The sequence below is a fragment of the Martes martes genome (genome assembly GCF_963455335.1).
Source record: "Martes martes genome assembly, chromosome: 7".
Taxonomy (NCBI): Eukaryota; Metazoa; Chordata; class Mammalia; order Carnivora; family Mustelidae; genus Martes; species Martes martes.
In genome coordinates this window covers 16,766,957-16,779,963 of record NC_137894.1, presented here as the reverse complement: position 1 = coordinate 16,779,963, position 13,007 = coordinate 16,766,957, and the positions used below count along the sequence as shown (strand labels likewise).

Here is a 13,007-nt window from a genome sequence, read left to right as displayed (position 1 = left end):
AACTTAGTAACAATGATTATCACCAGGGAAAGGACTAGGGTTGCTATTCTCCATCTAGTTAGTATTACTTGAATTTTTAACAGTGAGCATGTTATGTCTCACATAATCGAAAAAGATTACATTAAGATATGTGGTACCCACAGCATAAACTGCTACATAATTGAGTAATCAATCATAATCATCCAATTTGGGTTCTAAAGAGAAAAATACCATTAGTTTGGTATGTCTGGGCCATAGGGTACACAGGTCTATAATGATTTTGCAGAGAGTGACATGAAAACAGATCATTAGAGCTTATATCTTATACTATGCGAAAACTTTTTTTAAAAAATCTGAACAAAATCCACTGGTTTATTTTCAACAAGGAAATGACATTACTAATTTCAGTTGGCATACTGATGTATTTAAATTGTAACGGCATCCAAAGCTGCTTATATACACATACATCCTTGTCCTTCTATTTTTTTTCCTTGTCCTTCTATTACAGCCGAATATTGAATACGAATACTGTTACGAAGACAACGAATCATTTATTGAGTACTCATTTTTTATAAAATCACTTGTATTTAGTTTTCAAATGCTGATTCTTCTTCTTCTTCTTCTTTTTTTTAACATGTTTTAATAGCAATATATGCAATGAGATCCTTCAGGAAATGTCTTTCCTCAGATGTTACTCTTCGATCTATTCAAATCCTCAAAATGTTTTAGTATCGGTATCTCTTCTATTAAGGAGAATACACACTTCCATTTATGGGCATACATACAAAGCTTCCTAAGCAAACTAGGCAGCTAGGGATGGGGGAATGTTGGGGGGGGCAGAATTACAAAGGGGGGGTTAATAAGAGGCTTAATAACAGCTGTTTCTCTGAAAAGGAAAGATTTATTCAGAAAAAAAGCTTCATCTGTTTTATCTGCAACAATCAGTATCACACATCTGGCTGACTCAGGATCTGTGGTCATTCTTTCCAGATGCCTATTTGGTCCCATTAAACATTATTCTAATCTTCCCATGAGAACTTAGCTCTTTCAAGCTACACAGCTTCACACGCAATTAAGCACTGAATAATGTTTCTCCTGCTAATGGTGCATTACCCTATCTTTATTAATGAGTAGATACACTGTGTTTTTATTTAAAAATAAGCAAGCTGACCTTAAGAAAACTGCAGTTCATTAGAATACTGGGTGAAAAAAAAAAACCAGAAACAAAACCAACCCCTTATTAGTACCTGCCCAAAAAGCCTTGACAAATAAGCAGCCCATTGCATGGGCTGTGGCTGACACCTACTGGTAAGCATCCCTGAATTACTTCTTACTAGTTAAAAATTGTTTTCTAAATTAAGCCAAAATTCTCTTCACTAAAACCCACATTACACTTCAGTAAATAATTTTTCTTTACAAATAATGTAAAAGTAAACTTCAGCAAGCAAAGTTAAACATAAAGTTTACCTCTAATTTTGAATCAATGATGTTTTACTACAACCTTTTAAGGAAAACTGCCAACCCCCTTAAATGGAAACGTTTTTCAATTATGTATCTTGGAACCAATACTTCACATATGTTGCAAACACTATGTTCAGTGATGTTCTCTGGTGGGCATCGTGTACCAGTTACTTCTTTTTTCTTCTCTTTCTGGGCACCTGGTAGGACTGCATTTTTCTCTCCAAGCTCGGTACAGCTAAATGACTTATTTTGGTCAGTGAAATTACGTTGACGTGGTAGTCTTAAAGAGCCTGAACTGTAAGAACTAAAATGCACTTAATTCATGACTTTGAAAGGTGTCGTGACAAAAACTGAAAAGTGCAGTGAGTGTATTGTGCTGGTCTGTGAAAGAAATTTTTTTTCCTTCAGTACCAAAACTTAATTAACTTTTTTTAATTAAAAAAATAAAATTTTGAGGTGAAATACAAAAAATTACATAAAAGTTCATAAGTTCATACTAACCACATGATGGAAGCTTTGTCAGCCTTCCTCCCTGGCTGTGGACACCATAAACCAGAGTCCCCAAGCAATATGAGAGTCATGCAGTGTGAGTAAAAGAAATAATTGTGCTGTTAAAAACCACTAGGATTCAGGGTTCAGCAAAACCTGCTCCATCCTCACCTCCAAAAACACATTTCAAAAAAGTCATGAATTAAATGAATTTTAGCTCTTACAGCACTTATAAAAAGTCAAATGAAGCTGGACCTCTACCTCACACTACATTCAAAAATTAATTAAAAATGGATCAGTGACTTAAATATAACCACCTAAACCATGAAACTCATAGAAAAAAATATAGGGGTAAATCTTCGTCATTGTGGATTTGGCAATAGATTCACAGATAGGACACCAAAGCATGAGGAACAGGAAAAAAACAGATACAATGCACCTCGCCAAAGTTAAAAACACTTTTGTGCACTAAAGCATATTATAAGAAAGTGAATTACAAGAAAGTGAAGACAACATTTAAAATGGGAGAAAATATTTATGAATCATGTATCTGTTCAAGGTCTAGCATCCAAATATATAAAGAACCCTTACCAAAAAACCACCAAACAACCCAATTTGAAAATGGGCAAAGGATTTGAATATTCTCTAAATATATACAAATAGCCAACAAGCACAGAAAGAGATGTCCAACATCATTAGCATTAGGGAAACGGAAATCCAAACCACATGCAGTATCATCTCACACCTACCCACTTCAACCCACTGTAATAATAGTATTTTAAAAACTGTGAAAGAAAAGTGTTGGTGAAGCTATGGAGAAATTTGGAAGTCTGGTACCTTGCTGGTAAAGTAGTTCAGCATTTCCTCAAAAAACTAGAATTACTGCATGATCCCACAATTCCACACCTAGGTATACACCCAAAAGAATTAAAAACAGGTACTCGAACGTGTAATTGTAATCCCTATTCATAGCTGCACTCTTCATAGTAGCAAGAAGGTGAAAAGAGCCCAAACATTCATCAGTGGATGAATGGGTAAATAAATTGTGGTATGCACATGAAATGGGTACTTCCTGAGTCATAAAAAGTAATGAAGGACTGATATATACTACAATTTGGATGAACACTGACAACACTTTGCTAAGTGAAAAGAAGCCAGACACTGAAGGTCACATATGGAATGATCCCATTTATATGAACTATCCAGGATAGATAAATCCGTAACAACAGAACACGGACTGGTGGTTAGCAGGGCTGGGGTGTGGAAGGGCATAGGGAGAAATTGCTCAATGAGTAAGGGGTTGTAGTTTGCAGTGATGCTTAATGAGTAACTGCTTAGTGAGTAAGGGGTTTAGTTTGAAACTAGACAGAGGCAGCAGCTGTTCAATACTGTGAATGTACTACTGAATTGTGCACTCTAAAATGGTTAATTTTACATTAAGTTCATTTCATATCAAAAATTATTATTTTTAAAGACTGTATTTATTTGAGAGAGAGCACAATCAGTGGAAGGGGCAGAGGGAGAAAGAGAAGCAGATTCCCTGCGGAGCAGGGACCCAGACGTGGGGCTCGATCCCAGGACAAGATCATGACCTGAGCCGAAGTCAGACACTTAACCAACTGAGCCACCCAGGAGCCACCCCTCCTTTTTTTTTATTTAAAAAAAGGTTAATGAAGTTTTGGTATTGAAGGAAAAAAAGCACTTCATTTACAAACCATCACATTACTCAACAAGCATTCTAGTTGGATCCGTCATTTGATGTCATTGTTCATTGGGAACAACTAAGGTAGACCTCTTTTCACTGCCAACAGCATAACGAGTTCCTCTTGTAATATTACAAATATTAAATATTAAAAGTTCCTCCTTTTAATATTTATCATAGAGCAGTATTTCTCCACAGAGGAGTCAGACACTAACTAGCAGGCCAGTGGGAACAGAGAGATAACCAGCACACCCTTTCCTCTTCCATAGTCATATAAAGGCTTCCTGGAGCCCTGTTATCATTTGCTCCCTAATGTCCTTTACCATTTACCCAGCTGTCCCTCGGTTCACTTCCTGTTAATTACTCACTTTCTTCTTTTTAAATTTTTCTCCAAATAAACTTTAAGTGGCCCAAAAAGGCACCAGTCTTGTCTTAAACGCTTGTCCTATTTCCTTGGTATTTCCTGGAGACAGAAAAACACGGTAGATTCTCAATACTTGCATCTGCCAGCATCACATCTCTGGTGGTTAATTTCTTCTTAAATGAGCAGCATGAAGGAATGGTATTACCTATGGTTTTCATTTGAGTTATCCTATGAAGCATTATATACTTTTTTGGGGAGAGAGGGGGGTGTAGGGGGAAGATGGGGTGCTAGAGAGAGGGAGAAGAGGTTGAGAAGAAAGGTGCTCGAGAGTATTAACAGCTTACCAACCCCTCTTGCTAAGAGAAGAGCACTCCTAGCAAAGGCTGTGCAATCACTCATAGGTCAAGCACCACTCCAAGTTTATATACGCTTTGTAAGCTACCCCTGACATCCTGTTTCCCAGCAAAAAATCCAAGTGACTATGCTGTGCAAACAATGGGTAATGTATTCATAAGCAATACAAAAAAGATAATCCAAAACATATGTCAGGGTTTTACCGGAAAATACTAGTTATTTGGAAATGTGAGCATAACATCTTTAGTTATTTGTTTTAATGCATCCGAAAGGAAAGCAATGAAAAATCTGCAGCAAATATCCAAATTTCTCAGAGTATCTTTCCCAAAATAAGGTACCTTATGTCACGAGTTCATTAAAACAAAAATTGCACTGGAAATTCACAGAGTGCTTGAATACAAAGCATTACAAATATTAGCAAAGCCACTTCAAAGGGGAGAGAAAGGGAAAAAATGAGGTACAGAGAATTTTTCAAATACTGGACAAATTATGTTGTTTCTGAAGTTGTCTTTGAGGTGCCTAAAAAGAACCCTGAGATAATTTTTCTTCCCTGCTTCGCACTACAAATATGTAGCACTAACTTAGTCGCAATTGGACTTCCATGATAAAAATGATAAAAATGACATTATTGATTTTATTTTTTTTCAAGTTTTTATTTAAATTCCATTTAGTTAACATACACTGTAATATTAGCTTCAGATGCAGAATTGCAGTGATTATGGGGGCCTTGCACCCCAGCAGTGGTTGAATCTGGAAAGGTCCAACAAGTTACAGACAAGAAGCCCCTTATGTTGGAATTCAAAGTGAACCAAACAAACAAAAACAAAACTTAATCCTCTGTCCCAAATTTTTCTGCCACACTTGTTGGCCGGATGCTCTTTTACCATTTCCTCACTGTTTTCCCTTTAAGATGTTCTGATGTTCATTTAATCCAGATCCTACTATTACCAAATTCCAAGGGGGTGGAGGGCACAGCTATGTAACTTTCCCAGACATGGACCCCTTTCACCCTCAACCCAGCCACCAGCTGTAGGAGCCACCAATGTCAGCACAACATAAGGGCAGGCAGGCATCACCATCATTGTAAATCAAAGTATCTAGACTCACTGATTAATACAACCTGAGAGCTGCCTAAGATCTTACTGGTACTATATGCCAACAATCTCATTCTTACAGTTTGTTAGGATTTTGTTTATTCATTTGAGGGTGGGGCGACAAGCAGGGAGGAGGGGCAGAGGGAGACAGAATGCAGACTCCCTGCTGAGCAGGGTAAGCTCAATTCTAGGACCCTGGGATCATGACCTGAGCTGAAGGCAGATGCTTGACTGAGCCGCCCAGGCCCTCAGTAATCTCATAATAATTGATTTTTAATTGTAAAAGAAAGTATTTAGTGGAAAAAAATATAAACCAAACTTAATAGCGCCTTCCTTTTTTTACTTCTACAGACTTAAGTAAGGCTCTTTCTCTTCCAACCCCCACTCTCTTGCCTGCCCCCCATCCACAGCTATAATCACTATAAGATTGACCTAAGCCCTTTTTAACATCTTAGCTTATTGCCTATAAAGTAGGGATAATAATAGTGCCTACTTCACAGGATTGTCTTGAGGATTAATTAACTTAATACATGTAAATTACTTAAGACAGTGCCTGGGACTTACTAAAGACTCAAATGATATTATCATTTTATCAGATTTTAACCAATCCCATAATGATGAATATTGAGGTTTTCACAATTTTTCATTCTATCCAATGCTGTGATGAACATCCTGGTTCACTTGACATTTGTTCCATTGGGTAAATTCTTACAAGTGAAAAATGCTGATTCAAACACGTATTTATGCAAAATGTTGTCAGATGTGGTCAAACCACCCACCAAAAACATTCAGCCACCTCCACTCCGTCTGACAGTGTGTGAGAGCATCTTCTTAGTCTCCCACATCAAGTACCTTCAATACTAAATACTAGTTTTTGCCAATCTAATCGGAAAGGATGATCAATGTTTTACCTTCTATTGGAAGTTAAAACATCTTTTTCTGTTCTATCTATAGTCTTCTATAATTTGTCTGTTTATATTCTCCTGTTTATATTCTCCTGGGTCAACAGGAAACACTTCTGTGCCTTATGCCCCATCCCAATTCAGGAATATGAACAGACTTCTTATTCCCTTTAATCCCAGGATATCACTTTTAAGTTAAATTCTGTATTGTTGCATAGATTAACTGATTGATCAAGATCCATCTGCTCTTATCGCTCAGACATAAGCCAAATTCCCCTCTTTCATTAAAATTTAGACATCTCTTTCTTGTCCATTCTGGCAACAGGTAAAACTGGCAACAGGTGAGAGTTCCATTAGCATCTGGGTAGGTCACCCTTTCATGGCCCCAGGAAAACCTGCCTACTGTCCTCATTAAGAGAAGCTGGCAGATCCATTAAGTGCTTTTGTTTCCACACTGAGATTTCTTTTTTTTCCCCTCAAGTCTCCTGTGGCCTTTTATTTTATAAATGAAAAAACCCTGAAGTCCAAGGAGGTTAAGCACACGGAACCCGGGGGTCTGTTACCTCCTAATACTGGGTTTGGCTACCAAACACTGAAACAAGCCCTTTGAGGACTGTAGTCCTCAAATGCTCCCACTGCTAATTCCCTCCCTTCATGAACTTCCAGGTTAGGAGGCAGAACTGGTGACTGCTGCTTCCAAACTATACTCCAACAATTAGAAAGACTCCAGCTTCTTCTGGTGGGGGAAATGAGGGGGGACAGAGGTAGCCTTCACCTCAGCCTCCTTCATCCTGCACTCATATCCAGACCTTACCTGAAACTTCTCCACCACTTAAGTCTCTCTCCACAACCACTTGTCCCGTCCCCCTAGGTGGCTTACTCAGTCATGCCCAATACAATTCTTCAGCGTCAGTGGGTCTTTTGACCCGTCTCCATTCTCCCTGTTCATTCACTCCTCCTTTCCTTCTTTGCCTCCAATCCAGCTCACATTCCTTACCCCATCCTCCATGTCCCCAGACGTTCCTGCCAAATTCCTGAACCTCCTTAGTCCCTCTGCACTTGCACTGTATTCACCTGGAAAAAACCTAAGCCTGCAGGCAGGCAACAGTCCACCCTCCTCCTACCTCCGACAGTTGGGTACTGCAGGAGAAAATCCCCTAAAGAAGCAGATGGTTCCACCATAAGCCTAGCAACAGACAGCTTGCTGACTAATGCCAACAATCCTACTGTCTTTCTCTAGTCAAACCGCCATGTGACTCTTCACAACAATCATTTCAAACCTGCATTCTCTACAAATCTTCAGTCCCCAAGCAGATGGCCTTGCTGGGCAGAATGTAGACTTCTCATGTCAGCTGTGCTCAGTTAGTGGCTTTCTATTCCACTCTGTGGTTTCCTAGACCACCCAGACAGCTCCCTGGAAGGGAAGGAGGTATGGATTGAGCAAGACTCTTGCCTATCCTGTCTCCTAAAGAAGAATAATTTCAGTTTTACCTGTGATTTAGTGAACTTTCTGAATGAACGGTTCTGCTAAAAGGAGTGAGAAACATTCACTAGATCTACACATCCCACCTACGTCAGGTTTGGTGTAGAGAGCGCCAATATACAAAGCCAACAGATGGAGAGCTGCTCCGGCTGAAGTGAGGACACACTGCTGCGCCATCTCCCCAGAACTCCCCACCTCAGCCCTCTTTAGGAACCCTCAGTTCCTCAGTTCTTAGGCACTGAAGAACAAAAACCAAACAAACCAAAAAGCCCACTGCTCTCAGCAAAACAGGCACCTAGACTTGTCCTCTGAACCTTCTGCCATTGCCTCCTAGTTCATACTTTCCCTTCAGCTTGGGATGTGAACAAATGAAAATTCCATGAGAATTCCGTAAGAATTTGTTCCAAATAAGAGCCTTGAAGAGTACTGGGTACAGAGCAAATACTCACTGAATACATGTTGAATGAATACTTTTCCTCCTAAACTCCTCCCAATGTCATTCCTCAGTGTCAATGTAAACAGCATCTTCTCCAAAAAATCTCCCATAATCCTGCTACACAGAATTAGATTATAGGTTCTACAAGTGTTGGGCAGTACACCAGGCACAGGGATGCAGAATTTAAGACAGAGACCTTGACCTCGAAGGCTCTCAGTCCGGAACACTTATACCTATATTAATAATCCTTACCTTAATCTACTTCATATTCATTTATCTATTCATTCAAGAATTATGTGACTACCTATCACATAACAAACACAGAACCTATATTTCCTATTGTAAATATCTTCTAACTTCCACAAATGTGAGACTTTACAACTCTTTTAAGATAAATGTTAGGAACCAAAATCATGTTTCCTAACTACTACTTATTCACCTATTAATTACATAACTAAATTCTTATATAAATTGACTCATGTCAAAAAAAAGTTTTAAGTGGCACCTGGGTAGTTCAGTTGGTTAAACGTGGATTTTTTCCATACAGTATAATTACAACTATATTTTTCTTCCTTATGTATTGCTTTTTAAAAAAAGATTATTTATTTATTTGTTTATCTGAGAAAGAAAGAGTGAGTGCATGAGAGTGCATGGGAGTAGCAGGGGGGAGCAGAGGGAGAGAATCTTACACAGACTCCCTGCTGAGCATGGAGCCCGCATGGGGCTTGATCTCATGATGCTGAGATCATGACCTGAGTTGAATTTGAGTCGGATGCTCAACTGACTGAGCCACCCAGGTGCCCCCTTAATAACATTTTCTTTTCTCTAGTTGACTGTATTGTAAGAACATAGTATGTAATACATGTAACAAGCAAACCATGTATTAATCAACTGTTTATGTTATCAGCAAGGCTCCTGGTCAACAGCAGGCTATTAGAAGATAAGTTCTGGGGTAGTCAAAAGTTAAATGTCGATTTTTGACTGAGCATGGGGTCAGCACCCCTAACCCTGGCATTGTTCAAGGGTCAACTGTACTGATAAAAAGTACTTTAAAATGGGGCACCTGGGTGGCACAGTTGATTAAGCATTTGACTCTTGGTTCCAGCTCAACCTTGGTCTTGGGGTCATGAGATCAAGCCTGGCATCGGGCTCGAGGTCAGTCTGCTTTAGATTTTCTTTCCCTCACTCTCTACCCTTCCTACTTGTGATCACTCTAAAATAAATAAAAAATAAATAAATAAATCTTTTTTTAAAGTACTTTAAAATGTAAAATATGCCTACCATTGACGCATTAATCCCACTTTTAAGACTTGACCGTACACACAAACACACATGCACAAATGAGGATGTATATGTACCTCCTGGCCTAGAGGTTAGTGGAATGAGAATACCATGAAGTAAAGAGAAATCCACAAAGAAATATATATATATTGTGATTCTATTTTGTTGTTTAAAAAGGGGATAAAGTATTTAATTACATAAATACAAGTAAAGCAGTAGAAGGACACAACCGAACTATTAACACTGGTTACTCTACAGTATATAACTGGCTGAAGAGATGACTACCTTCCATATGTTCCTCTACGTTCACTGATATTAGGGCATGTATCATTTTTGTAATTAAAATATGAATTTAGTCTTTCAAATGCATAAAAAAAGCTTTTGCTGTGTTTTAGTTTTAATGCAGCATTCCCCAAATTCTGAGTATTTAATATACAATCATCCTGCAAAATATAAATCACTGCCCTATACCAAACACCTTGACGGGGGAAAGGAGAAGGGCAGAGGTGTGCATCATCGACTTCTCTTTTCACAGAAAGGCTTCACAGAGTGAGGGATGGGGAGACAAGGGAGGGGGAATGTTGAAGAGAAATGATTTAAACACAATAAAACAGTGTTAATAAATAAATAATAAAACAGTGTGAAAATGGAAATTACTGGCAGATTCCCAAGCTTCCTACAAAAAAAAAAAAAAAAAAAGTCAATGAACCCACAATGGTGTTAAGATACCATCTGTTTCCAATGACATGTTTTGTTTTGTTTTTCCTTTGGACAGTATTATAGTTGTAAGTCAAATTCCACATACCAAATCTAACATAGGAAATATACCTTATCAATAACACCAGCAAACATCCTCAAAGTCTGAAGTAGAGTTTAGAGCACTCTAGGATAAGTATTATTTCATCTGCTTTCAAAAACCTGTGTGTTAAGCCAGTCCTAGACTACACTGGTTTTCAGTACCATCTGGGAATGGAATGTCCACTACAATCCCTACCACCCTGATCTCTGTATAGCACTCGACAATTTAAAAGCTCTTTGATGCACATGAATTAAATGTTCCAGCTCATTAAAAGGCATTCAAATAAAACACATACGCCTATCATTGTAAACATATGCAACAATTTAATCTTTGATGAACAAAAGAGCAGTAAAGTATGAATTTGAAAAGTATGCTTATAAGCCATTATGAATATTGGTTCCAACTGTAGAGCAGATACCTAAATATTTTCATAAATTGAAAACTGCAGCTGAGGAACCATCACAAAACCAAAAGCACACTGTAACTTTCAGAAATGAAGGTCAATTTCTTTGAACAAACTCAACTCCAGTGGACTTTGACTAAAAGTTAAGAAGTAATCCTCTCTTCTCACAGCTTTTCCTTTGTACATCAATAACAAACACGGGAAAATCTGGGCTATAATCCTTGACAAATTATTTCTACAACACTTCTTCCTCAAAGTGGGGTAAAAACCCTTGGTAAATATGGTTTCACCTCATGCAATGATGATTTCACAAAAAGGATTACTATAATTATGCTATTAAAGTTTGATCACTAAGATAATTAAAATTTTAAAACTGAAAAATCTACTTTAAAAAAACCTAAGTAGGCACTCAAAATAACATGTAAGCCAAAATGCCAAACACGATAAATGAAAGACATATTTCCATTTACTGTCAAATACAGCAAAGATAAACAAATTTTACGTTCTCTACTCATTGGAGGTATTTTAGACAGATTAAATAAAACTTTTCCACAAAAACACTCCATTTCAATGAAGCCAGTAAGGCATACTTTCAAATAGGCAGAATGGTCCAATATAGAAAAAGGGATGAAAAATAGGTCTGCTCACAAAGAAATAAGACATCATAAAATGAGTAAGAATAAGAATTCAAGTGTAAGACTCAAACAAGGTTAAGTGATAACCAGAAAAGGCCACATAAAGCACATACATTTAAAACAGAGACTAAATTTTACAATAAGAGTAGGAATAAGAAGCCAGAGTAACACATTCTCTTAAGAAAATTTTTAAACAGTTTTTAAATCTGATATGTAATAAAACTTAATATGTAATGAAATATATAATAAAGCCCTATATGTAATAAAAAATAAGGTTATAATGATAACTATCGCTTATTCTTACAACACAAAGAGTGAATCAAATGTTATCTCTACAGCAAAAATTTTTTCAACAAACTGGATGATAGTCCAATTCAACATCATTTGATTTTCACAATGCAATCATAAAGTTTTTTTTGGTTTGGGAGGATACTTTTGTTATGTTCTTCCCCCCAAAAGAAAGGCTATATATCAAGCTTCCCAAATGCATGTTTTAATATCTTAATCTTCAAATCATCTCTTTTTAAATGCAACTCAAGGTCATTCATCTTTTTTGGCCTTTCTCTTCTTTACTTTTTAACTGGTCCAATGGATATGGTAACATCCAAAAATCATCTAGGAAACTTATCACACAAAGAAAGCAGAGACAGATGCACAGGCTAAGTGAAGTGGGGTTCTGGAATAGAGACTGATTCTATGAGCGGTACATTTAGTGAATATATTCCTTTCCCTTACAACTCTCCCTGCAACCCCATACTGCAGGGACCCGGATAATGAATCTTCAGCTAATGGGAACCCTCTGTATTTGCATTTTTAGTACCTGTTTATATAACAAGAGGGGATGTACAACTTGGTCTAAATATCTTAGGATAAGTAAGCTATATCTTGGTCAGGCCCACATTATAAATGTTTTAAATGCAATATAATACTGTACCAAGGTTGTAAGGGAGTTCCTTTTCATATAGAGCCTCTCCAAGTACTGTAGTCCCTCATCTTTCAGTAACTCCAATGGAAAATGGTGCAGATTCCTATAATTTAAGAACAAATTCTTGTGCTTTTCCAGCCTTGCCACAGAGATCGTCTTACAGAGTTCAGATGCCATGACTGAACATATCCCATCAGGCACGCTGCAGCACTACATCTTGTCAAAATTGGTCCATTTCTAAAGAGAGCAAAAAAAAAATTGAATAATTATGATACTGGTTATAAGCATTGCCAAATAAACCAGTTAGCACACAGAGCTATTCGCAGACACTAAAAAGAGAATTACACATTCAATTCCTGTATTTTTCTTTCCTAACGACTAAATTTGTCACACATATTTAGATTAAAATGAGCAACTATTCATTAAACATGCCTTCAATATTTAAGCTTACTTAGCATTTAGCAGCCACAGTCCTAATGGAAAAAAAAACAGTTCTTGAACTTGAGACAGGAATGCCTAACAGAACGGAGACCAGTTTTATAAACTGCAACTAAAGAAAGCTGAAAAATCAGATATGGCAAAGCCATTTCCTTCTTGAACTCCTTCATTTTATGTTTAGCTTAAGGTATTTCAAAAATATTTATAAACACATATAAAAATATATCTAGATCACTGATACCTTCACTTTCTTCATTTCTAT

General features: G+C 37.4%; 1 protein-coding gene across 3 annotated transcripts in view; it reads right to left on the bottom strand.

The window, feature by feature from the left end:
• LRRC28 (leucine rich repeat containing 28) overlaps positions 1–13,007 on the bottom strand; it is a 155,492-nt gene that overhangs the window by 138,969 nt on the left and 3,516 nt on the right. For 2 of the 3 annotated variants that reach the window (XM_080807662.1, XM_080807664.1), the window contains exon 2: positions 12,317–12,544. In XM_080807662.1, coding sequence (XP_080663788.1) covers positions 12,317–12,484 — 168 coding nt within the window. In that variant the 5' untranslated portion in view covers positions 12,485–12,544. The remainder of the gene's footprint in view (positions 1–12,316; positions 12,545–13,007) is intronic. The other variant, XM_080807663.1, reaches the window with a different exon arrangement.